We start from the raw sequence: 26,243 nt of genomic DNA, 5'->3' as shown, positions 1-26,243 counted from the left end.
CAGGTCGCTGGGGCTCTCTGGTCTCGTTTTCTCCTCTCCTCCCTGGAGGTGATGATGCCCACCTCACAGGTTCGTGGAGAGTGTCCACTGAGGTGTTTGCAGACTGTAAAGTGCTGTGCAAACCGTAGCTGGGTGGTGAGGAAGTCCTGTGCAGCCCGTTTCTAAGGCATGGGGTATTAGGGTGAAGGGCATCCCAGGTGGCTCAGGGGTGAAGAATCCGCCTGCCAGTGCAGGAGACGACGAGAGACACAGGTTCCGTCCCTGGGTCAGGAAGCTCCCCTGCAGGAAGAAACAGCATCCCACTCCAGTGTTCTTGCCTGGGAAATCCCATGGACCAGGGGAGCCTGGCGGGCTACGGTGGGTGGGGGTTGCCAAGAGTCAGACACGACTGAGCGACTGAGAAACACACGTACACACGTTAGGCCGAAGCCTCGGTTTTATCGTCCGTGATGTGCGATGTTCACACCCTCTCGTGGGCCCGTCTCCAGAGTCCTGGGAGGTCACACAGGTGGGGGCTTGGCTGAGGCCTGGTATGCGGGAAGCTCTCGGTGTAGCTGTAACATTAACTCTGTCCAGAAAGAATTTTCAGAGTTCATCATCAAAGATGAGATTTGGGGATGATCTGCTTGGGAATGCCGGCTTCTGCCTGAAACATGTTGATATGCTTTCCTGTCTCGTTAGATCTCCTGACAACTCAGGAGGTGGGCAGAACAGGGGTTTTAATTGCCCTTTTCAGAGATATAGAGCTGTTTGTGGCTCAGACGGTAAAGAATCTGCCTGCAATGCAGGAGATCTGGGTTCCATCCCTGGGTCAGAAAGATCCTCTGGGGGAGGGCATGGCAACCCACTCCAGTGTTCTTGCCTGGAGAATCCCATGGACAGAGGAGCCTGGCAGGCTGCAGTATCCTGGGGTCGCAAAGAGTCGGAAAGGACAGAGCAACTGACACTTTGACTTCGGAGGTGAGGAGACTAACACACAGGGGAGGGGAGTGGCCTTGCCTCTGGGGAGCTGTAACCTGAAGACGTGGGTCTGTCCTGGACGGAACGGTCAGTAAACACTTAAAACAGCAACAATAACATAGCTACTACACCCCAGCTACTGCCCTGGGTGCTGTATATAATGTATATTGTACATGCAACTCACTAAAAACTCTGTTAGTTGCTCAGTCGTGTCTGGCTCTTTGCGCCCCCGTGGACTGTAACCTTGCCATGTTCCTCTGTCTATGGGATTCTGTAAGCAAGAATACTGGAGTGGGTTGTCATTTCCTCCTCCAGGGGATCTTCCCGACCCAGGGATCGAACCTGGCTCTCCTGCATTGGCAAGCAGATTCTTTTTTATTAATTACATTTATTTATTTTTAATTGCTGGATGATTGCTTTACAGAATTGGTTTGATTTCTGTCACACAACAGCATGAATTAGCCGCAGGTATACATATGTCCCCTCCCTCTTGAACCTCCCCCCCACCTCTCTCCGTCTCCCCCCCTTCTCGGTCGTTACAGGGCCCCATTTGAGTTCCCCGAGTCGTGCAGCAGATTCCCACTGACTGTCTGGTTTACATATGGTAGTGTATACGCTTCCACGCCACTTCCTCCGTACATCTCGCCCTCTGCTTCCTCTCCCACGCCCTTGTCCATAAGTCTCTTCTCTGTGTCTGCGACTCCACTGCTGGCAGGCCGATTCTTTACTGTCTGAGCCACCAAGGAAGCCCTCGTCAGCTCACTGAATCCTCACCGTGACTCGTTGAGACCGGCACTATTATTCTCCCCCATTTCACAGATGAGAAAACTGAGGCGGAGGTGGTTGCCCGGCTGGTAAGCAGCAGAGAACCAGGTTTTTGGAAACCCAGGCAGGCTGGCCTCAGACTCTGTGCTCCTGACCAGCACCCTCACCTCTAGGACTGAACACATGGCAGTCAGGGTGGAAGGGGCTGGTGTGGGGTGAGGAGACCCTGCGTGGCCCTGCAGACTTGCCCTGCCCCGCCTGCGCCAGGAGAGCGTCATCGGACCGTCCAGTTCTCACCAAGGGTGGCATTTCTCTGGGTCGCAGGGAAGGCCCAGGCTGTTGGAGGGGCCAGCCATTGTGTGCTGGGCTCAAAGGCTGCCGGGTGTGGCCCCCCCACCCCCCAACACCGCCAGGTCCTCCCCCCAGAGGAAGTGCTGGTGTTTACAGGAAATGCAGGACAAGGCTGGGAGGTGGGTGGAGGGGGCCTGGAAGATGTGTCTTGGCCTGGCTGGAGGGGCTGAGGGCGGGGCCCCTCTCCGCACCCCAAGGACGAGGCTTTTTGTTGTTGCTGAAGGGAAAGGTCCCACTTCCTGGGCAGCCCTGCCCCTCCCCGGCCTCTTTCCTCCAGGACGCCACACCCTGCCGGCCTCCCAAACCACCCACCCCCACCCCCACCAGCCCACCCCTCCTCCCCAGGGAGGCTCCTGGGAGCAAGGGAAAAGAGAGCCCTGAGCTGGGCGACAGCAGTCCTTCTGCTCTGGGCCTCAGTCTCCGCACCTGTTAAGTGGGTGGCTTGCTGCAGCCCCAGAAACCCACAGCAGTGCTCACGGCCCTGGTGCAGCCCATCTGTGAGACTGAGGGCAGACGGGCCGGCCAGCCCCGTGACCCAGGGAGGACAGGCTGGCCTCGCTTATGCTACGCAACGTGCCCGAGAAGTCTGTGCGTCTGGAGTTCCGTCAAAGTGCACCCAGGGAGCACGAGGTACTCTCACAGCCTGAGTAGGAACGGGAAAGGGGACCGCGCTCTCTGAGTCCGTGCCAGGCGTCAGGTGCCTTAGTGGCTTTTACGTCCCCGATCTCACCCTTCGAGAGATGGGTTCTATTCGGGGCGGGAAAACCTGAATCTGAGTCTTGGGGCCACCCTTTGCTCACTGCGTCACCCTGAGCAAATCCCCCAGCATCTCGGAGCCTTAGTCTTCTCATCTGTGAAACGAGGGTGATGATAGTTGGCTGTTTCACCTCTTTCCGTCCCACGGACTTGAGTGAGCCCCCGCCTCGCCCGTCCCCACCCAGGCCGTCTCCTCCTGCTGGTCTTCCCACGTGGCCGGGGTGAACTCTCCCAGCTGCCTGGGTCCTTCCCTGGCTAGAACCTCCGCTGGCTCCCATCCCTCCTGGGAGGCCGACTCCAGGGGCGTTTGCAAGCCTGCCGCTGGCCAGCCTCTCCTCCCCGCCTTCCCCGCTGCGGCACACAGGTCCCACCACCTCTCCTCCGGTGCCTTCTGCAGATGTTCCTGGGAGCTCTCCCCTAACTTTTGTTTTCCTCTCTGTCTCCTGTTCAACCTTGAGACTGGCTGGGGTCTCCCCTGGCCTGGAATCCTCCTGTGACCCTCCCCACTCACCCCCACGCTCGCCCCCACAGCTTAGGGCCCCTTTGCTGTGTTCACTCAGTTGTGTCCGACTCTTTGTGACCCCATGGACTATACAGTCCATGGGATCCCCCGGGCCATGATACTGGAGTGGGGAGCCTGGTGTTGGAGAAGACTCTTGAGAGTCCCTTGGACTACAAGGAGATCCAGCCAGTCCATCCTAAAGGAAATCGGTCCTGAATATTCACTGGAAGGACTGATGCTGAAGCTGAAACTCCTATACTTTGGCCACCTGGTTCGAAGAGCTGACTCACTGGAAAAGACCCTGATGCTGGAAAAGATTGAAGGCAGGAGGAGAAGGGGACGACCGAGGATAAGATGGCTGGATTGCATCACTGACTTGATGGACATGAGTTTGAGTAAACTCCAGGAGTTGGTGATGGACAGGGAGGCCTGGTGTGCTGCGGTCCATGGGGTCGCAAAGAGTCGGACACGACTGAGCAACTGAACTGAACTGAACTGCTGTGTTCACAGCCCTCCGCGCCCCCGTGTCTGTGTTCTCGCTGGGCTGTAGGTGCCTCAGGGCAGAGAAAGGGCATCTCCTTCCCACTCTGTGTCCCCCGCACCGGGGGTGGGGTAGCCGGTCAGCACGCGTGACATGTTGGGTGAGATGGGGCAGACAGCAGGCGCTCGGCCTGTGGGGAATTGCATTGCCCGTGCTGGGGGGCAGCTGTGACCGGGGACACCCCCAGATCCATGTCTACTCATGGATGCACACTCTGGCTGGAGCCGCTTCCCCCAGGAGCCCGCTAAAACCAGCAGGTTGGTGGAGCACCTGCTGTGCGCAGAGTTCAGCACTGGGAGCTGGTGAGGGAGGGGAAGGCTGTGCAGAGCTAAGGCCACAAGCAGTGAGGGGAGCGCATGGGTCCCGGAGGGGGAGCAGGGCCTTGGCAGGCAGGCAGGGCCGGGCAGGGCAGATTCTGAAGCGTACGTAATTTGGGGAGTCTCTTTAAGATGAAGAATGGACAACGAAGGGTAGAAAATAGTCTACAAAGCCGTGAGAGGGACTCATGCAGGTGTGGGGCCTGAAGCTGAAGTCTCATTAGGTTCATGGTAGACCTGCTCAGTGGTCAAGGAAGGCTTCTTGGAGGAGGAAATGAGCTCGCAGGTGGGAAGGCTTCTTGGAAGAGGGGATGAAGTTGCACCTGGGAAGCTTCTTGGAAGAGGGGCTGAGGTCATAGCTGGGAAGGCTTCCTGGAGGAAGAGATGAGGTTGAAGCTGGGAAGGCTTCCTAGAGGAGGTAAGGTTGGAACTGGGAAGCCTTCCTGGAGGAGGAGGTAAGGTTGCAGCTGGGAAGGCTTCCTGGAAGAGGGGGTGAGGTTACAGCTGGAAAGGCTTCCTGAGGAGGAGATGAGGTCGCAGCTGGGAAGGCTTCCTGGAAGAAGGGGTGAGGTCAGAGCTGGGCCTGGAGAGGAGAGTTCATCTACCTGGATACTCGGCATTTCCCAGGCATCTGTCCTCAGCCAGTAGCTCTGCTCTCGAGAAGCAAGGGGCATTCAGAGGCCTTTGGCAAAGCACAGTATTTCTCTGGAAGTGCTCCTTCCCCACTGCGGGCAGAGGAGGCCACAGATGAGTCACGTGACAAGAGCTTGCGTGTGCTCGGGTGTCTGGGTCCAGGCCTGTTGCCCTTACCTGGGTCACCCTTCCTTCCGGGTCTCAACCTTAGGGCGGTGGTCTCTGTCTGGACCCCATGTCCCCCATCCAGGCGTCCGGCTCCAACCACACTGGACCCGCGTGTTCACATGTGTCGGGCGGCCCCGCCTCCTGCCCACTGGTGTCGGGTGCCCTGCGGACCCGGAGTGTCCAGGCGCCTCTCGCACATTTTCACGTCTGTCTCGCCGGCGCAGAGGGCAGTGGGCCCAGGTGTGGATCGCCTGAGTGTGCTTCCAGATGGGAGAGGCTGAGGGAGGAGAAGCAGACCGGAGGGAGTCACGTAGCCCTGCAGCGCCTCAGCATTCCCGGCTGCCGGAGGCGGGTGGCAGCGGGGCTCCGAGCCCCGGCCCGACCCCCTGGGCTGCTCCTGCTGGTGGAAGCAGTGTCGGGGGCGGTTACGGGGACGCCTTTGAAGCCAGGGTCCCTGTGCTCAGGTGAGACCCCAGCTCTGCACGCACCCCGTCCCTGCTCAGCTCTTCATCTGTGAAATGGGCACGTAACACCTGCAGGACACGGTGCTGGAGAAGGGCTTGTCAGGTGCCTGGCACATCGTTAGCACAGCACTCAGGATCACTAGGCTCGGTCTCTCTGCTGCTGCCGTTATTATTATCCGGCTGTGTCCATGTGGGGCTTCCTTGGTGGCTCGGTGGTAAAGAATCTGCCTACAGTACAGGAGATGTGGGTTCCATCCCTGTGTCGGGAAGATCCCCTGGAGGAGGAAATGGAAACCCACTCCAGTATTCTTGCCTGGAAAATTGCACGGACAGGGGTGCCTGGCGGGCTACAGTCCACGGGGTCGCAAAGAGTCGGACACGACTGAGCGAGCACGCACACATGTCCAGATCCAGCCCACAGTGGAGGGGTTGGCTCTCCCAACCCCCACCTTCAGCCATACTCAAAGCAGTATAAAAGTACGGCCGGGACTTCCCTGGTGAGCCAGTGGCTAAGACTCCACGCTCCCAGTGCAAGGGACCTGGGTTCGATCCCTGGTCAGGGAACTGGATCCCACATGTACAGCTAAGACTGGGCACAGCCAAGTAAGTGAATAAAAATAAAAACACTTTTTTAAAGGATGGTCTAATTAGCAGAATAGCTCATCTGTGCATTAAGACTTGTTTGGCCACCTCTCCTTTGGGCTTGGCCTGCCGTCTCGAGGGTATACTATCCTTTGTTTGCCAAGTAGAACTCTGAGCTGTCACCAAGCTCCGTGGACAGTCATTCAACACGAGCGCCTACTGTGCCACTCACGGACAACACCGAAGCACACGGTGAGCCCCTGACTCCTGCCCTCAGGGAGCTGGTGGCTGGTAGGGAGGCTGGCTCAGGGGTGCAGATTTCTGCAGTCGTGTAACTGTGGATGAGAGCCCCCATCTCGCTGGAGAGGCGGAGAAGGCTTCCCGGAAGAGGTGGTGTGTGGCTGGACCGTGAGGGGCAAGGGGAGCAGGAGGCAGGCAGGAAGGAATTCTGGAACAGCCTCGAAAGAGGCGCAGAGATGGGGAGGGACCGGGGCGTGCAGGGGGCAGGGCGGTGGTGGTTTGGCTGCGCGTGACGGCTCAGAACAGCAGAGATGAGCCAGGAATCACTGGGACAGATCCCCTCAGCTTCCCAGGGGACCCCTTTGGACACAAACTCACAGAACGTCGTGGTGGTGGGGCCTGCAGAAGACCTCTGACTCCCTTGTGTCGCAGATGAGGAAACAGGCCTAGGGAGAGGAGAGAGTCCACCCAGCAAGCTGGTGACAGAGGTGGGATTACCACCGGGTCTTAAGGGGTTGAGACGTTCTGGCCTCTAGCTCACACTGATTGTAGCGAATCCACCTGCCTGGCGCTGTGCCGAGCAGTCCACCCGCCTCATGCACACGCATCGTCTCGTGAACCCTGGAGGGGGAAGTGCTGTTAGCATCTCCATTTTACGGGTGAGGAAACTGAGGCAGGTTAGGCAGCTGACCTCAGGGCATTGGGCTGACAAGGGGCAGAGCTGGGGCCTGACCTCGGGAGGTGGAATCCTAACCCTTGTGACCTTTAACGTTATCCTCTCCTGTGGCCCCAGAGATGGGGTCTGGGGTCAGTGGTCCGAGGGGGGCCACCTGCTCACAGTGTGGCCGCTGCTGAGAGCCAGACACGCAGAGCTCTTCACCCACGTCCTCCCCGGCACGCCACGTTGCAGGAAGCAAAGACCGTTACCCGAAGCCAGAACCCGAGAGAACGTCATGCTGGCAAGACCGGGGCTCTGGCTTACGGTTTTCCTCTTGTCGTTACCTCTTTATATCAGTCTGTCGTGTTATGTGGCCTGTGCAGAGCCTCCAGAGGTAGTCATGTGTTCTCCCTGTACCTCTGAACCTCATTTGATTTTCTGTAAAGGAAGTCTTGGGAGTCATACTTACATTTCTCTTTGAATAGGAATTACTGTAGTGTTTGTTTGGGTCAGGAAGAGGCTGACCTGTGATCAAGGAGAACAGAATTCCTTGACAATCCCCGTAAACCGCTTCAAAGCCACTGCTGCTGCTAAGTTGCTTCAGTCGTGTCCGACTCTGTGCAACCCCGTAGATGGCAGCCCCCAGGCTCCCCTGTCCCTGAGATTCTCCAGGCAAGAACACTGGAGTGGGTTGCCATTTCCTTCTCCAATGCATGAAAGTGAAAATGAAAGTGAAGTCACTCAGTCGTGTCTGACCCTTAGCGACCCCATGGACTGCAGCCCACCAGGCTCCTCCGTCCATGGGGTTTTCCAGGCAAGAGTACTGGAGTGGGGTGCCATTGCCTTCTCCATCAAAGCCACTAGGAAGGCTAAAATAACAAAGACAGACAGTAGCCAGTAGGGATGAGGATGTGAAGAAATCAGAACCCTCAGCGCTGGCAGTGGAGTGCAAGATGTTATGCTAAAAATAGTCTGGCAGTTCTTCAAAATGTTAAACGTAGAGATACCGTGTGACCCAGCCATTCCACACCTGGGTGTGCCAAGAGAAATGAAAACATACCTCTCCAAAAAACTCTGACGTGAATGCTCCTAGGAGCACTCTTCAGGCTAGCCGAGACGTGGAAAAAGTCCAAGTGTCTCTTGAGAGATGGACGGACAAGCAGAATGTGGCACAGCCGTGCCATGGAGTGTTAGTGGCCACTGAACAGAGTGCAATACTGATACATGGCCCTTGAACGCACTGTAGTAACGGAGAAGCCAGACACAAAAGAATAATGACTTGACTGTATGATTCCATTCGTATGAAATGTTTAGAATAGGCAGAGCCATGGGCTTCCCCAGTGACTCAGTGGTGAAGAATCTGCCTGCCATGCGGGAGACTCGGGTTCGATCCCTGGGTCAGGAGGACTCCCTCGAGATGGAAATGGCAGCCCACTCCAGTATTATTGCCTGGAGAAGTCCATGGACAGAGGAGCCTGGCGGGCTACAGTCCAGGGGGCTGCAAAGAGTCGGACACGACTGAGCGACTAACACTGCTACTACTGGAGGCAGAAAGTGAGTGAGTGGTTGCCAGAGGTTGGGGAGGGAGAGGAATGTGGCTGATTGCTAAATGGTACATGGTTTCGTTTGGGGTTGATGAAAAGTTTCTAAATTAGATAGTGGTGATGGCTGCACAGCGCCGTGCCTATACTAAAAAGCATACTAAAAAACGCTGGATTGTACCCTTTAAAAGGGTAAACCTTCTGGTATGTGAATTACATGTCAATAAACCTGTTACAACAAGAAAACAAATCCCTATAAAGCCCTGAGGCGTGTGCTTGAGGAAGAGGGGTGTGGCTGTCGGAGGACAGAGAGCGGGGATGCACTGCTGTTTCTACTTAGTGCAAAATGGAAACTGAACTTTTAGAAGAGCCTCTCCTTCAATCATGCTTCTGGGAAGCATTACGAGCACTCTCCCTTGGCTGACCCTGAGTGTGGGACGCGCTCCCTCCAGAGGGAGCGAAGCAGAGGCTCACGCCAGGAGAAGACTGCAGGCAGCAACTGCTCTCAGAGCCTGCCCGCCCCCCCCAACCAGGCCAACGAGCGCACACAGTCCAGTCTCAACACCCGTTTTCACAGCTGTGGGTGTCTGCTTCTCCATTTTACAGATGCACAGACTGAGGCCCACCAGCCGGCCATGCAGCAGGTTGGCGGTGAAGGCAGGCCTCTCGGGTCTCTGAGCCCATCTTCCTGGGTGGTTTCCACTGCCTGAGGTTCAGAGCCCCAGTGCAGGTGACACCTGTATCCAGGACAACTTCTGAGCCTTTGAAGAAGGGGTACTGGTGAGGGGTCAGGTTTGAGTGACCAGGAAATAATCAGGGCAGAAGATGTGTCCTGGAGAAGGTCTGGAGGGATGTTTGAGTGAACTCTGAAGGTGCTGAGATCAGAGAGTTAGACTCGTGTCTGAGGATTTGGAAATCCCTGGTTTTGCACCCAGCCCTCTCCTCCATCCGCTTCTAAGCTCTTCCAGCCGCCCCACTAACGAGGATAGTCATATTTGCCGAGTCCGTCATCCTGTCTCCTCCGTCTCAAACTTTCCAGCTCCCAGAGATCTCAGTGCTGAAGCCCCTGCACACCCCCCCGCCCCCCGCCCGCCAAGCTGGAGAGCTCCAGGGAGGTTCCAGCCTATCTCAGAGGAGCCAGGGGCCGTGACATCTGCAATCTGGCCTCCTCCCACATGTCACTGCACCAGCGGGGGCAGAGCGAGGGCCCTAGGCGCCCGCGAGAGGCTCCCGCAGGGGACAGCCTTCCCGCTTTATGAGTTACAGGGCCCCTTTGGCTGTGCTCAGGGTTACGGCTCCCAGTGAGTGTCACTCCGGGTGGGATTTAACGGGCAGAGCCGGACCACCCCGGGCCAGCTTACAAAGCGCTAGTTCCCCCACGTGGGTGCTCATGTCCTTTTACGACTCCAGGCTGCTGGAAAGGACTGTGCTCAATTGGAGGGTCGTTTAGGGTAACGAGCTCTGAGCAGCTTTAATTTATGTTCCCTTTAAAGCACAAGTCAGCCCAGGGGGAGGACACAGCCCTGTGGAGACTAGTCTTGGGGATTTAAAACTTGGCCCTCTGCAGGCTGGCCAAAAGGGGCATATTAAGGGCGCATCCTGTTCCCACTGAAGCCCACAGTGAACCGAGATAGTCACCCCCACTGCGGCTTAGAGACAGAGAGGCCTTGCCTGAGGTCACACAGCGCCTCTCCTTGGTCTGATGCCGAAGTTCTAAGCCATTTGGTCTCGAAACCAACAGTGCTGACCACGTGGCATTTTTGTCCGTTTTCCTAGCATGTGTCATTACCCTTGATTTGCAGATAAAAAAAAAAAAAATGGGCATGGAAAGTTGCAGTAACTTGCTTGAAGTGGTAGAGCTGGGATTCACAGCAGGCGGTCTGAGTTCTGGACCGGTCCTCCCAGCCAGCACTTTGCACTGTGCTGCAGTGGTCCTCCATCCCTTCACGGGCTTGCTTTTTGAAGTAGGAGCTGCCTCGCCTTTGGTGAGTCAGTGAGTGCGGGAATGGAAGATTGGGTGGTTGGGTTGGATGGATAGAAGGATCGCCAGGTGGGTGGGGGAGCGGATGGGTAGTTGGACAGATGAATGGGTAGGCGAGTGGGTGGATGGAGGGATGGGGGGACTGGTGGAGAGAGGGAGGGAGGGCGGGCTGAGTGGCTGTACGGACAATGGGTGAAAAGTGTGTGGATGGGTGAGTGAGTAGACGGGAGCTGTTTGGGTCAGACGGCTTTCTCATGTGTAATACATCGGTGCATCCAGAGAAGGTGTCTGGAGGCAACACCTCACCTAGTTATGGTTTTTTAAACAGAACTTTTATTTATTTATTATTTGATGTTTATTTGTTTGACTGCACTGGGTCTTAATCACAGCACTTGGGATCTTTAGTTAACAGCATGTGAGATCTAGCTCCCTGAGGGATCAAACCTTCACGCCTTGCATTAGGAGTGTGGGATCTTAGCCACTGGGCCGTCAGGGAAGCCCCCCTCGTTATGATTATAACGGGCATTTCGCCTGGAGAGGCCGTGGAACAGTGTGTGTTTGTTTATCACTGTGTTACCAGTACCTACAGTACAGAGTCTGAATGGAACCAGATAGCTGAAAACACAGACCTTCCCTAGGGCCTGCTGTGCAAAGGACCTGTCTCACAGGTTTATATTGATTGACTGGGGAAATGGATTTTCCAGTAGTCATGTATGGATATGACCGTTGGACTATAAAGAAAGCTGAGCACAGAACTGATGCTTTTGAACTGTGGTGTTGGAGAAGACTCTTGAGAGTCCCTTGGACTGCAAGGAGATCCAACCAGTCCATCCTAAAGGAGATCAGTCCTGGGTGTTCATTGGAAGGACTGATGTTGAAGCTGAAACTCCAATACTTTGGCCACCTGATGCAAAGAGTTGACTCATTGGAAAAGACCGTGATGCTGGGAGGGATTTGGGGCAGGAGGAGAAGGGGACGACAGAGGATGAGATGGTTGGATGGCATCACCGACTCGATGAGCATGAGTTTGGGTTAACTCCGGGAGTTGCTGATGGACAGGGAGGCTTGGCGTGCTGCGGTTCATGAGGTCACAAAGAGTCGGACACGACTGAGCAACTGAACTGAACTGAACTGGGGAAATGGATGAACCCTCTGTGAGGGTTCCCAGTCTGTCCCCCAAGGGAGGAAGAGATTATTCACCAAGGACATGAGCTCTCCAGGGCGTGTCGGAGCGTTTGGGCAGAAGTTATTAAGGAAGCATGTCTTGGAGGTGTTTTTCTTCCCCTGGATTTGAAGACCAGCCTGGTGGCAAATATCAAAGTGTGTAGACGCAGTTCTGTTGACACTAGTGGCCCTAGACTATTTTATTTGCTTATTTAACTAGTGAGTCCAGTCTAAGATAAGGTCTGTCACTAAGGCTTCCATTGACTCTGTCAAGGCATGGGATTACAGTCACTTTTTTATGTTGTGAAAGCGTATTTTTCATGGCAGTTTGCCTCCATCTGTTGTGCTCACAGTCCCTCAATAGGACTGAAATTAATGAGCCAGAATATCATGAGAGCACCCCAGCCCTTGTCTCCTGACTCCCCTCTTAGATCTTTCTAGAAAACAAAAGCGAGAGGAAGAAGTAGATTAAAGAGAGCCCGGGACACGTTTCTAGCCAGAAGCTGAGGTTGGCTTGAGGACAGATGGTGGATCCGTGCTCACTGGGTTTGTCTCTGAAGGTCTGTGCACCTTCAGGGGAGGGCAAGGGCATCGTCGTCAAACACGTCATAGATGAATAATCGTGTGGTTTATTTTAAACTGTTAGAAGAATACATACTGTGACTTCATGGGTGTTATCAGGATGAGGTCAGAATAGAAGCAGATGTTAAAGACAAGCTGACTTTAGACAGCAGTTGGTCCAAAGTGGGGCAGCCGTGATCAGCCAAGCCAAGCTGGGAAGGAGGCTTGGCCTGGCTCTCCATTATTGAGTTATTATGTGCCAGGCACTGTTGTGAGCGTCTTGCAGTATAATTCGTTGACCCCTCCCAGAAGCTCAATGAGTTGGGCACTGCTGAGGCTTAGAAAGGTAGTGTAATACATGGCCAGGATTTGAACCCAGGCAGCCCCAGCTGGGAGTTGTGCTAGGTCGCTCAGTCGTGTCTGACTCTTTGTGACCCCATGGACTGCAGCCCGCTAGGCTCCTCTGTCCATGGGGATTCTCCCGCTGCTGCTCCAAAAGGAAATAAAAAGAGCACAGAGAACAAGAGCAAAGCCCATGTGCCCTTGCAGCCTGAGTCAGCTGCACGCAGTGGTGCGTTGAGGGAACCCAACTGGGCCCTCTCTTCATGTCTGTTAAATGGGATCAAGTGTAGGCAGAGGCCTTGTGTATCGGCCCCCATTTGCCGACCTTGAGCCAGCCCCTCCCCATCTCTGGAGTTTTGGGCATCCATGAGCTCTCTCCCCAGTGTCTGCTGCAAGGAGTCCAGCCCTTGCCTGGCTTGAGGCAGAGCCCCCCAAGTTCCCAGATACCTGGCAGTGTCTGATGCTGGGGAGACTTCATGGCAGCACCTGGGCGCAAGGATGCCCAGCTTCCCGTGCCCCTGGGTAGCAGAGCTTCGCCCAGCAGGCTGAGCTGCTAGGCCAAATGCCAGCAGCAGGACTCCCCCAAACAGTTTCAGCAGGAGGGTGGCAGGATCAGGCGGGGTCTGAGATCATCCTTCTGGCTGCCGGGTGAAGAGATGGGAGGGCAGCCCCAGGGAAGGGTCGCCAAGTGGAAGCGAGTGTTACAGACCTCCAGGCAAGCGATGGCCTGGGCTCCGAGGCTGTGATGACAGAGAGGCCAGTGGAGTCGGGGAGGGTGTGAGGGTGAACTCGGGAGACGGTCAGTGTTCAGGCCCGAGGTACCCAGGTTTCTGACTCGCTGCCCGGGAGGATGGAGGCAGTACTGGCCTCATGGAATGAGTTGGGAAGTGTTCCCTCTTCAACTTTGGGGGGACATTTTTAGAATGACTGGCATTCCTTCTTCCTTGACTGGTAGAATTCGTCGTTGCAGTTGTGTGATTGCCCGTGTGTGGCCTTTGTTTCTCCCTGTGAGTTTGTGGTCTGTCCACTGCTCTTTCGTTTCGCTCTGCAGGACTCCCTCGAACACCTCCTGCAGCGCAGACTTTGTTGTCACAAGCTGCTGCAGGTTTATTTAGGGATGTCTTAGCGTCCAGCTCAGTTCTGAAGGACAGTTGTGTGGAACTCAGGGTTGGTTCTTAGCTGACAGGTTTTTTTCTTTAAGCATTTTGAATATATTGGTCCTCTACCTTGTATCCTCCAAATTCTAATAAGAAATCTTCTAATGATCTTAATGAGATTCCATGCATGTTACAGAAAACCCCAAGCGAACTTTTGGGCCTCCCATTGTTTTGAAAAAGAGAAAGGCAGAGCTGGAGCCAGAAGAGCGGGCAGTGGGATAGCTGAGCGGGTCCTGGCTCCAGCCTAGGTCAGGGCTGTGCCTCCGCACACCGGTTCATAACTGCAAGCCCACACTACACACACACACAGACACACACACACACACTCACACCCACCCACCATGACTGCAGCCCCAAATACACACACACACACACACACACACACTGTACACAGCTCCAGCCTGGGTCAGGGCTGTGCCTCCACACACAGGTTCATAACTGTAAGCCCACACTACACACACACACACACACACTCACACACACCCACCATGACTGCAGCCCCAAATACACACACACAGATACACACACACAGCTCCAGCCTGGGTCAGGGCTGTGCCTCGACACACAGATTCATAACTGTAGGCCCACACTACACACACACACACACACACACCCACCATGACTGCAGCCCCAAATACACACACACACACACACACACACACATACACCCCCACCATGACTGCAGCCCCAAATACACACACACACACACAGCTCCAGCCTGGCTCAGGGCTATGCCTCCGCACACAGATTCATAACTGTAAGCCCACACTACACACACATACACACACACACCCCCCCACACCCACCCACCATGACTGCAGCCCCAAATATATACACACACACACATACACACACACACAGCTCCAGCTTGGGTCAGGGCTGTGCGTCTGCACACTTGTGCATGGCTGCAAGCCCACACTACACACACACACACACACACACAGGGCACCAGGAGTCCAGGCAGGAACAGGCCGCTTCTCCCTGATCATCTGGCTCTTGGCCCCCATGTGGACCAGAGGACTCCGGTCTTTCTTGGGGCAGACCTGGAGAGAGATATCCGTGGTCTCTCTGGTGCCAGGAATAGCCTCTCCTTGCACCACAGCCTGACACTCATGTCCTCCCCTGATGTACCCTCCAGGCCATGCTTCCCCCTGCGTGGACCAGGCCTGAGGCAGGGGTCCTGAGCCTGCGTGCTGAAGGCCTGGAGTAGGGTTGGCCAGCCACTCCAGAGAGTGGAGACCCCTTCCTCATGGCCGCTTCTCCATCCACCCATCCTTCCGTTATTCCCAGAGGGCAGGAATCAGTATTGATAAAGATTTAATGAGACGCTTGAATTCTTAGTATGAAGAGAGATTTTATGAGAAGTCATCTGGGACCACGTTGCCAAAGGCAGGAGGGAGCTGTTGAAGGTTCTTGAGCAAGAGAGTGAGATGTGGCCTGGTTTGTCTTTTCAGTCAGTCACTCTGCTGTGTAGAGAGAGAGGCTGGGAGCAAGGAGGCTGCTGTGACGGGGCCAGTCCACCAGGCTCCTCCGTCCCTGGCATTCTCCAGGCCAGAATACTGGCATGGGTTGCCGTTCCCTTCTCCAGGGGATCTTTCCGACCCAGGGATTGAATCCGGGTCTCCTTGCAGCTAATGGGGAGAGGGGTCTGTCTTGAACAGTATGTGTAAAGGTCCTGAGGCAGTGAAGAGCTTGGACTGTCCAGTGAACCAGAACAGATGGGCGGGGGTGGGGCAGAAAGAAGGTCCTGCCTGGTCTTGCCCGTCTCTGGGTCCCCGGGAGACCCAGAGCACTCGGTAATGGCTTGTGGTGTTAGCAGGGCCCTGGCCGGTTCGCCATCCCTTGGCCGGACTGGCAGCTCTGACCCTGTCTCTCTGCTGTGTCCCCAGTGCCTACACCGAGCCCTACAAGGTCTGTCCCATCTCGGCAGTGGCCCCCAAGGAGGACCTCACATCGGAGGAAGAGCGCGGGAGCTCGGAGGAGGAAGAGGACCGCGCTGCAAGAGACCCCACCCTCCCCCACAAGGTAGGCGGGCGGCCAGTGAGATGGGGAGTCAGAGACGCGAAGGTGGAGGGTAGGCCCAATCCCTTCCGTCTCCGGCGGAAGGAGCTGTTTTCAGACAGTTGAGCCCTGGCTGGACACAGAGGCCGAGTCTCGTTCGGTGCTGCTGCCTGAAGACTTACGGCAGACGGGGGCCACGGGATGCTGCGGGGATGACTGCTCACGTCCGCCTGGGTCCCTGGAGCCTGGGGCTTCCAGAGCCTCAGTCGGGGGGGACATGGGACCTCGGGGCCCTGGGCCTCAGTTTCCTCATCTGTGAAGTGGGAATTGTGAGGGTGCGATGAGTTAGGTGTGTGAGTGTTTCACAAAGATGTCCTTACTGCCTACCGTGATGCTGGAGTGAGGGGTGGGGGGATGGGCGGGGCTGGGAGAAAGTGAACCGGAAAGTGAAGTCGCTGGGTCATGTCTGACTCTCTGCGACCCCATGGACTGCAGCCCGCCAGGCTCCTCTGTCCATGGGATTCTCCAGCCAAGAATACAGGAATGGGTTGTCCTGCCCTCCTCCAGGGGATCTTCCCAACCCAGGGATCGAACCTGGGTGTCCTGTATTGCAGGCAGATTCTTTACCATCTGAGCCACCACGGAAGCTCTGGAGGTGGACAGTGAGCCGAGGCCCAGGTCACAGTCGAGGCCTGGACCTTGTTATTGGGCATCAGGCCTTGTTCATGGTGGTGGTTACATCTGCTCGCCATCCGGTGCTGGGGTGAGCCCACGCCTCTCGCCATTCCCGACCCAATCTCCCTCCTTTCATGCACTTCCAGGACACACGGGCTGTTTTCCCGTGTTCAGGTTTGCAGAAACTGTCGGAGCCGCAGAACTTGACTGTGGCCGTACCGCTGTTAGTGGTGTCCTCCAGGCGACCTCACGAGGGGCTGGGCCCCGCAGTTTAGACCAGGCTGACACCCACCGCCGGGTCACCTGGGACCAGCCTGGGGTCTCCCCTCACCTCCTGGGCGCCCTCCCATCTGCCGGGGAGAAGGGGCCCGAACGCCAGAGGAGCAGGCTCCTCCCTCGGCACCTGTTCCTCTCCATCCCCCACCCCGGGCATGCGTCTTCCCCTCCCAGCCCAGGTGAGGTGGTCCACTCTGACCACAGGCTCTTCCTCTGGGAGCGCCGGCCTGGGTGCCTGGCGCTTACCAAGCAGTTGACACGTGGGCATGAGTTTCGTTTTATCTGGTGCATTTGGTTTCTTTTGAAAGTTCACTCGCCTATCTGCCTGGTGCTGTGAGGATGCTCAAGGGTTAGGGCCGGGGTCAGGGGGCTTTCCCACCCGCTTGGCCGTGATCCCTTCCCCTTCCCTCCTCTCCCTGCTCCTCACGCTCTGGGCAGCGAGCTGTGCGCGGGGCACCCAGTGCTCCCAAGTCTGCTCTCTCTTTCGTTCCTTACGACAGCGCTGAAGCCGGTGGCACTTTCCCTGTTCTGCAGCCCAGGACACAGAGGCTCAGAAAGGTTAAGTCACTTGCCCAAGGCCACACTGCACGCGATTGAAGGGGCTGGAAACAGCGCTGACTCCAAACCCGGGCTTGTCTGTCTGTTTCTCTGCTGCGATCCTGGTGGCCTCCTCTTGCCTCTCCGCTTCCTCCCCTCCCTCCAGGAGGAGCTCTTGGCTTGGGAGGAGTGGGCGTGTGGGGAAGGGAGGTGAGCTCTGATTCTGGCCCTTCTGGGCGTCGCTGGGGTCGGGGATCCTGAGAGCAGAGCGCCCTCGCTGTCCTCGGGGGTTGGCCCTCACTCTGACGCTGGGGCTGGGGCTGGGTCCCCGCAGAGCTGAGGGACTGAGAAAACAGTGGGGCCCCCCACGTGCAGCTCTGTGTACCCCGTGATGGTTCCCCACTTTCCCTGGGACCACCTGCGTCTCTCCACTCCTGCTGTGTTGCCGGCCACTTCCTACCATGAGAAGGACCATCCCGTTGTTTCTGAGCGCCAAGAGGGAGACATAGCAGGCCAGACCCCCCAGGCTGGTCAGTCCACTCTCGGGAGCCCAGCCTCCTCACCTGCCAGACGTGGACTGCGTGCCCCCCCCCAGCCTGCCCCCCCCAGCCTCCCCGCCCAGCCTGCTCCCCCCAAGCCTGCTCCCCACAGCCTGCCCTCCCCAGCCTGCTCCCCCCACTTCTTCCCTGTGAGGCCTTCCTGATGCTGCAGTGGTGCAGGCCCCTGTGGGCATCAGGTCTTCATCACCCGAGACGTGCTCCACTGGGGGGTCCTCGTCACGTCTGAGATCCCCACAGGTGAGGGCTCAGTACCCCGGGGCGCTCATTCCTGGCCCCCGGGCCCTCACTGGGGCACCTGGTATGCAGTTGGCTGTGTATCCTTCCACACCTTCTCCGCTGTGTTCCACTGGCATACATCATTCATTAAGTGTCGGAAATGGACAAAATGGATGGCATTATTTGTGGAGCTGTGATTTTTTTTCCCCGTAAACCGTGTCAAGCTCTGAGAAACAGGGCCGATCACTCAGTGGGGTTCGCTCGCTGGGGTCTTAGACATTGTCCTGCGTCAGTGCAGGGAGCTCTCGCTTCATTTTCTTCGTGCCCGGCGCTTCCAGTGTCTGGCTGTGCTGTCGTTTTTCGGCCCTCCCCTCGCTGAGGGGCATGTAGAGTGTCTCTGGTGTTTGGGGAATAACTCATCTGTTCGTCTGCACGCAGGCCCCCGGCCTTCGTGCAGCGTGCAGGGTGCCTTAGTTGAGGCGGGCACACTTTAGTTGCAGCACGTGGGAGCTCCTTCCCCGACTTGGGATTGAACCCCCAGGCTCCCTGCATTGGGAGCTCGGAGTCTTAGCCTCCTCTGCTCTGTGGACAACACCGCAGGGCACCCGTTCGTACCCCTCCTCACACACACATTTTTTCCTGTGGGTGGATCCCGGGAGAGGGCAGAGCTGAGAGCAGGCCGGTTTCAATAAGTGTCTGTGCCTCCTGATCAAGCCCCCACCACAGGCTGTTGCAGGGCGCTCCCTGGCAGTCCTGGGGGGTGAGGGCCCCTCGACCGCTGGGAAGTTTCTAGACGGAGCAGTCTTTCCTGGGGTGGGGAGGTGGAACATTCACTTCTTATTCTTTCGTCTTCCACCCTCTCTGAAAATTCTGCTTTTCCGAAAAGCAGACCTCACCTCTCTGTGCCTCTGTCGCGTCCTGAGGGCAAGGGGACCCAGATTTCCACTCCAGCGGTCTCAAAGGGGCAGCCCTGGCCTGGGATGGCCTCCCCTGGACCTTGGGCGTGTGTGGGGATATGGTGGTGAGCCCCACCCTTCCTCCAGGGTGATACGGTTTATGGTTTACGTAACAATAAATAAAAAGTGCTGAGCCCCACCCACCCTTCCCAGATGTTTCGGGCCTACCCAGGCAGGAGGGGAGAGATTTTTGCAGCAGGACAGGAAGCTGAGCCCAGCTGGTCCACCCACCTGTCTGACCTCTCTCGCTCCCACTCGTGGACAGACAAAGGGTGTGGGTTGAAGGAAAGAGGGGGCAAAAAAGGAGAATTGAGCCGGACCTAAAAATAGATCTAGCAATGAAAGGAGACATAAGCTGGCTGGCCAGTTCCCCTCCCGACAGTGTGCCCGGTTTTCAAGCTAACGGGGACTTTTCGGGCAACATACCAGCTCCCCCTAGATCAGCCCGGGAGTTGGTGGCCCCTCGGGTTACCTCCTCCCTGGCCGGACTCCTGTTGTCACCAAGGATGTTGTTTTCTTGGACGGGTCCACCCCTGACCCCAGCCCTATCCTCTGGAGCAGACCCGTCCTGCCTGCCTACCCTCTCTGGTCCCTGCCCAGGCAGGATGCCCTCTCCCGGCTGCACCCAGAGTCCTGGGGGCCCAGCCCGGCTTCCTTGCTGGCCTCCTGCCCCCAGCTTCACACCTGCAACCTCACCCTGACCATCCGTCAGGGTTAAAGGATCCGCTCGAACCCTGGTCACCTCCACGGGGCCAGCCCCCAACTTGTGTTAAATGTCACCATGCACCTTCTCCACGCCGCAGACTCTGAACCCCGCGTTCCGGTGCGCGTTGGCTCCACTGCAGACGCGCTCCTGCAGGCCCGGGAGGCCGGGCCTCACCTGCCGCAGCTTCCTCCCCGGCAGCCAGCCCACCTTCCCAGAAAATGTCTCCTGTCGGACGAGAGCGCCCTCCTGTCCGCACCTCTCCTCTCTGTGACCTCACCTGGCCCTCCTCTTCTTCAGCAGTTGTATTTCTTGGTCAGGTATTTACTGAGCACCTACTGTGTGCCAGGCACCCCTCTAAGGGCCCAAGAAACAGCAGCCACAGGTCAGACAGGGTGTCTCCTGGCTCTGCTGGAGTGCACCTCCTAGACGGTGATGAGCAGTCGTCCAGAAAACCCCTAAGATGGGTTGCGGTGGTGAAAGTACCACAGAGGCGGGGGACAGAGCGCCGGGGGTAAGAGAGACGGGAAACTTCGGGAGGCTGGAGGAGGCTTTTCTTTTTTCCAGAATTTCTTTTTTTAAGAGTTTCGGTGAAGGACTTCCCTGGCAGTCCAGTGGCTAAGATTCCATGCTCCCAACGCAGGGGGCCTGGGTTCAGTCCCTGGTCAGGGAACTAGATCTCACATGCTGCAACTGAAGATCCCACATGCTGCACTGGAGATAGAAGACCCCGTGTGCCACCGCTGAGACCTGGCACGGCAAAAACAAACAAAAAAGGGGGGCTTTAAAATGCACAAAACAAAATCTTCCACCTTGACCATTTTTAAGTATACGGTTCAGTAGCGCCAAGAACATTCACGTTGTTGGGCAACCATCCCTACTGTCCCTCTCCAGAACTGTTTCATCTTCCCAAACTGAGACTCAGCGTGTCTCACAGAGCGTCGCCCCGCCCCGCCCCAGCCCCTGGCACTCAGCATTCTGCTCTCTGCTTCTGTGAAGGAGATCACTCTAGATACCTCCACTGTGCGGACTCACAGGGTATCCGTATCTGTGTGTCTGGTTTATTTCACCTGGCAGGACGTCTTCCGGGTTCATGCGTGTTGTCACGTGTGTTGGATTTCCTTCCTTGGAAGGCTGGATGGTACTCCATGATGTGCCCCTGTCACATGTTGTCAGCTCATCCCTCCACGGATGCTTGGCTGCCTCCACTTTCCCACTGCTGCGAACCACATTGCTGTGAGCTTGGTGTGCAAATCGCTCTTTAAGACACCGCTTTCAGTGCTTTTGTGTGTGTGCCCAGAAGTGGAACTGCTGGATCACATAGCCATCCTTTGTTGTTGTTCTGTGACTCACTCATGTCTGACTCTGTGACCCCATGGACTGCAGCACGCCAGGCCTCCCTGTCCTTCAGTATCTCCAGAAATTTGCTCAAATTCATGTCTACTGAGTCAGTGATGCCATCCAACCATCTCATCCTCTCTCGTCCCCTTCTCCCCCCGCCTTCGATCTTTCCCAGCATCAGGGTCTTTTCTAATTTGTCTGCTCTTTGCATCAGGTGGCCAAAGTATTGGAGCTTCAGCGTCAGTCCTTCCCATGAATATTTAGAACTGATTCCCTTTAGTATGGACTGGTTTGATCTCCTTGCAGTCCGAGGGACTCTCAAGAGTCTTCTCCAACACCTAAGTTCAAAAGCATCAATTATTTGGCACTCAACCTTCTTTATGGTCCAACTCTCACATCCATACATGACTACTAGAAGAATCATAGCTTTGACTGGATGGACCTTTGTCGACAAAACAATGTCTCTGCTTTTTAATACGCTGTGTGGGTTGGTCATAGCTTTTCTTCCAAGGAGCAAGCGTCTTTTAATATCATGGCTGCAGTCACCATCCACAGTGATTTTGGGACCCAAGAAGTTTTTTGAGGACTTGCCATACTCTTTTACAAGCTGGCCCATTTGAGGTTCCCTCCAGAGATACAAGAAGGTTCCAGTTTCCCAGGAAGCCTTTGTGATGAAGAGGAAACCTCTGAGCTGGGAGCTGGCTGTTGGGAAGGAGGAAGAAAATGGGAAGGTCTGGGGACAGCCCTGTGGTCAGGGAGCAGCAGTGCAGAGGTGGGAGGTGGCAGTGAGCCCAGGAGGTCAGCCTGGGGGGCAGGGAAGGAGGGGTTGGGCTGGACAGGTTCTGCAGGCCTTTGCTCCGCCCACAGGCAGGCTCCTCCCACTTCCCCGCCCCCCCTCTCTGTGGTCCCTCGCTCTGCACACTGTCCACCTCGGACACCAAGCCTCCACTCTGGCGGCCTCCCCGCCACAGGAGCTGCCTCAGCATCTCTGGCTCTGTCTTCTCCTCGCTCTCTACCTGCGTCCCTGACCATCCTCTCTGCCTGCGGCTCCCTGGAGGTGTTGATTTCCTGGGGCTCCTCCAGCCCCGCTCTCCTCCCAGTCCTCTGCTCCAGTCGCTCGCGGGCCAGTGGCCAGCCCTTCTCAGGTGTGTCCCTGGAGCTGACCTTGCAGCCCACCCCTCCGTTTAGCCTCACATTCCAGCTGCCACCTGCTTTAAGGGGCCCTTCTCAGAAGCCCTGCAGACTTCCCCGCAGGCCTCAGACTCGGCACATGCCCAGCGGAACTCGCCACTTTTCCATGCGCCCTACCCCCACCCGCAAGTCCTCGCCTCTCCTCTCAAGTTCGCTGTTATGGTGATTGGCACCAGGTTGGAAAGACTTGAGAGTCCCTGGCATTTCATTTCCTGTCATCATGAGTCAGTCACGGATGGAATGGAATTCAGCCACAGAGGCTGCAGAACGAGGCCGTCTGTTTCTTACCCGCACCCCAGGGCCTTTGCACTTGCGCTTATTTGCACGCGAGACGCTCTTCCTGCCCTTGGCACCGCGGGCTGCAGGGCTGCGAGGAGACGGCACATCCTCCGAGAGGCCTCTCCCTGCTGGCCCTGCGCACTCCTGTGCTTCCCTTCCCCTGCCCCGTCTCAGGCTGCGATTGCTCTGTGTTATCTCTTCTGCTTAGTTGCACAGTGTTCACCTTTGCCTCTCAGAATAGCCCAGGAGGGCAGGGACCGTGACTGTCCTACTCGCAGGTACGTCGCTGCTGCCTGGCACGTAAAACAGCGTTCGGTAAATATCCTCAAGGAAACTGATCCGTGGATGAATGCGTTAGACGCATTCATTTAAGTCCTGCATTTAAGCATGGAAGACGATCTCAGTTGAAGGACAGTTTAATGAACAAAAGCACCGCCTCAGTCATGTACAATTTACAGAGCACAGCGGTTTGGCCAAGTTAACACAGAGAGTTTATTTTCAGACAGTTGAATGGAGGAGGATGGAGATGCAGACTCTCAGAACCTAAAGCGGAAGGGAGAGAATGGGGGCGCAGGGGTCTAGGGGGTGTCCTGGCTGCCTGCCTGGCCCACGCCTCCTTGCTCAGCGCCCTGGAGGGCTTGCGGGCTGCCAGGAGCCCCCAGACTGGGGATGGCAGCGTTGGGATGCCCTGGTGCTCAGAGAGCTTCCTCTGTGCCTGGTTTTCCTCTCTGCCAAGGCTCAGACCCCTCTGACCAGTTCAGAGCTGGGGCCACAAGGTCGCCTTTGTCCTCCCTTTGTCCTTCCTGACTTTGTGGGCATCGCTGTCTGTGCCTGGTCCACAGCCTGGCTGCTCAGAGTCTGACCCGCGGGCCCCCAACACCTGAGCCCCTAAGTTCGTCCAGTATCTGCATGTTAACAAGAGCCCCCCGGCAGCTCGCACACACGCTCAAGTTTGAGCTCGGGTCTTTGTGGCAGCCGTCCGGGCTGTGTGGAGCATCCGCAGTGCCCTCTGCTCCCCAAGGTGCAGGAAAAGAAGCCAGTGGGGTGCCCAGCGTGGGGACTTACGGTCAGGGTGGAGAATGAGAAGGCTCCTCGTGTGATAATCTCTAGGCGCTACGTTTTATGCACTTTCATAAAGGTTACACATCACAGTTATTTACAGAACAAAGGCTGCAGGGAAGATGGAACAGTCACGGGGTCTCAGCTGTGTAATTGTGCCTGAGCCGCATGAGTGTCCCCAGTCTTAAGAGTCGGGACAGCCAGGGAGGATTCCAGGAGGAGGTGAGGCGTAGTGCGCTCTGTGAAGCAATGTGGGACGTGGCTACATAGAAAGGAGAAAGAAACCTCGGAGGGCAGGGCACAGGGCGTGAAGGTGGGGAGCCCAGGCGTCGACTGGCTTCCTGACCTTTGGGTGGTCCTTTCTCAGACTGAAGTGAGACGCTCAGGACAGGACCTCTTTGATTTCTTTATTAAGAGCACTTAACATGAAATCTAGCCTCTCAGTGTCCATCGAAGGATGGGTGCACAAACAGCGTGGACTTCACGCGCAGTGGAATACTACTCAGCCTTTACAAGGAAGGGAGTCCTGTCACGTGGTACAACGTGGCCCGACCCCGAGGGCTCAGTACTCAGTGAAGTCAGGGAGTCAGAGGAGGACAAACACCACGTGACTCCCGTACAGGAGGAGACTAAGCCAGGCAGAAGCACAGATGCAGAGGAGAGTGGTGGAGACCAGGGACCAGGGATGGGGGGCGGGTGTGGGGTCTGTGATACGCGAGAGCCCTTAGTGTCCTGGGAGAGGCCACTGCGGCTCTGGGAGAGGCCACCGCTCCCTCGAGGCCGTCCGGCAGGTTGGAGACGGAGTCGAGGAGAAGTCAGGTCTCCGGAAGCCTCGTGGGGTCTCCTGAAGCTCCGAGATAACACGCCGTCAACATCACAAATTGCCTCCAGGACCAGAGACTCTCTGAGATGCTGGAAGTTTTGTGAAGAATCTGGGCCAAACCCAGACTCACTGCAGCCTGTGCTCAAGAGCTCGAGTGAGGCTGGGAGTCCCAGGAGCAGAAGCTGACTGCTGGTTCCTGGGGGAGGGGGAGACGGGGGGAGAGGCTCCGTCGGCCCCACCTACTTCCCTCCTTGTCCTGCAGATGTGGCCTCTCCTTGGCCCGCCTCATCCCTTCCCTGCCACTTGTGCGAACACACACAGGTGGCAGCTGGGATAAAAGCAACCCTCCTCTCCCCGAGCACCTGTCTGAACCTCCTGACAGCCGCCGAAGTCCGTGCTGGAAACCCCGGTGCATTCCAAGGGGGAAGATGCTGTCTGTTCCGGCGGTGCCCCGCGGGGCCTCAGAGATAGCGTTCTTGTGGGGTCCCTGCTGCCCGTGTGAGTCTGGCTCCCTGAGCTCCAGACATGACCTCAGGACACTCCAGCAAGGCCCCTCGCTGGGACCCTCAAAAAAGCTAAGGCTCATTAGGAATATTTCCCAGGATTTGAAACAGCCCTGGTCAGCAGCCCCTTCTCTCTGTCCGGATGTGGTTCCCCCCACCCGCCACCCACAGGATATGTGGTCGAGGAGGCTGGCGGGCATGGAGCATCGGGGGCCCACTCTGGCGCTCTGCCCAGCTAAGGTTTAGCTGGTGACTTAAGAGACACTTCATAGATCACAGGGAACTCCTGGACACAGGAACCTGCATGAGCCGGAAAGCCCTGAGGTACGGAAAGGCTAGGAGAGCTTACAGAATAAATCTGAGTTCCGTGGGACAGGGAGGAATGGAGGAATGGAACAGGAGAGGGATAGAACTTCCCTGTGCCTCAGTTTCCCCATCTGTGAAATGGAGGTAAGAATAATAGTGCTTACCTCATATGTTGTTGGGAGGATTTAATGAGGTAATCCATGTAGAAAGCTCAGAACCATGCTTAACACACACTAAGTCCTCAAGCAAAAACATCACTTTGCCGACAAAGGTCCGTCTAGTCAAAGCTATGGTTTTTCCAGTAGTCATGTACGGATGTGAAAGTTGGACAGTAAAGAAGGCTGAGCACTGAAAAATTGATGCTTTTGAGCTGTGGTGCAGGAGAAGACTCTTGAGAGTCCCTTGGCCTGCAAGGAGATCCAACCAGTCCATCCTAAAGGAGATCAGTCCTGTGTATTCATTGGAGGGACTGATGCTGAAGTTGAAACTCTAGTACTTTGGCCATCTGATGCAAAGAACTGACTCATGTGAAAAGACCCTGATGCTGGGAAAGATTGAGGGCAGGAGAAGGGGTCGACAGAGGGCAAGACAGTTGGGTGGCATCACTGATTCAATGGACATGAGTTTGAGCAAGCTCCTGGAGATGGTGATGGACAGGGAGGCAGTCCATGGGGTCGCAAAGAGTCGGACACGACTGAGCGATTGAACAACAACAACAGTAGCTGTCATATTGTCCGAGAAGCACCAGCTATTATATTACTCAGTGGGTATTGTTCTCCCTGTTTTACCGATGGGGCTCAGAGAAGAGAAGGAACTTGTCCAGGTGGGTAGGTGTAGGAAGGGGTGGAGCCCACGCCTTGAACCAGGTCTCCTGACCCCAGAGCACAGGCGTCAGCATCGGGTGGGAGGGCAGGTTCTCTCGGGGGCTGTGGGGCCCCTCGGGGCTGCAGGTGACAGAGAATGGCAGCCCTCAGCCTTGGGTGGACTGGAGTAGGCCCCTGGCTGTAGCTCTCATGAGCTAAGAGGGCAGCGCAGCTGAGGCTGCAGGACGCTCGGGAGCGCAGGTCTGAGATGGTGACCAGAGAGAGCCCACCCACTTAGAGCAGGGCGGTTCTGAGCAGGGACAAGGCCCGG

General features: G+C 56.5%; 1 protein-coding gene across 8 annotated transcripts in view; it reads left to right on the top strand.

Annotated features, from left to right (window-relative positions):
* Positions 1-26,243, top strand: part of FGD5 (FYVE, RhoGEF and PH domain containing 5) — a 121,771-nt gene that overhangs the window by 42,575 nt on the left and 52,953 nt on the right. For all 8 annotated transcript variants that reach the window (XR_015151886.1, XM_086368737.1, XM_086368735.1 and 5 more), the window contains exon 3: positions 15,573-15,708. Coding sequence is in view for 7 of the 8 variants with exons in the window: in XM_086368737.1 (XP_086224863.1) it covers positions 15,573-15,708 (136 nt within the window). In the remaining variant the exon portion in view is untranslated. The remainder of the gene's footprint in view (positions 1-15,572; positions 15,709-26,243) is intronic.

This window comes from Bos grunniens, chromosome 22 (assembly GCF_055505025.1).
Source record: "Bos grunniens cultivar Pamir isolate PY7600 chromosome 22, Bosgru_T2T1.0, whole genome shotgun sequence".
NCBI lineage: Eukaryota > Metazoa > Chordata > Mammalia > Artiodactyla > Bovidae > Bos > Bos grunniens.
Note: the sequence above shows the minus strand (reverse complement) of the source record. Positions and strands in the feature narration are given on the sequence as shown.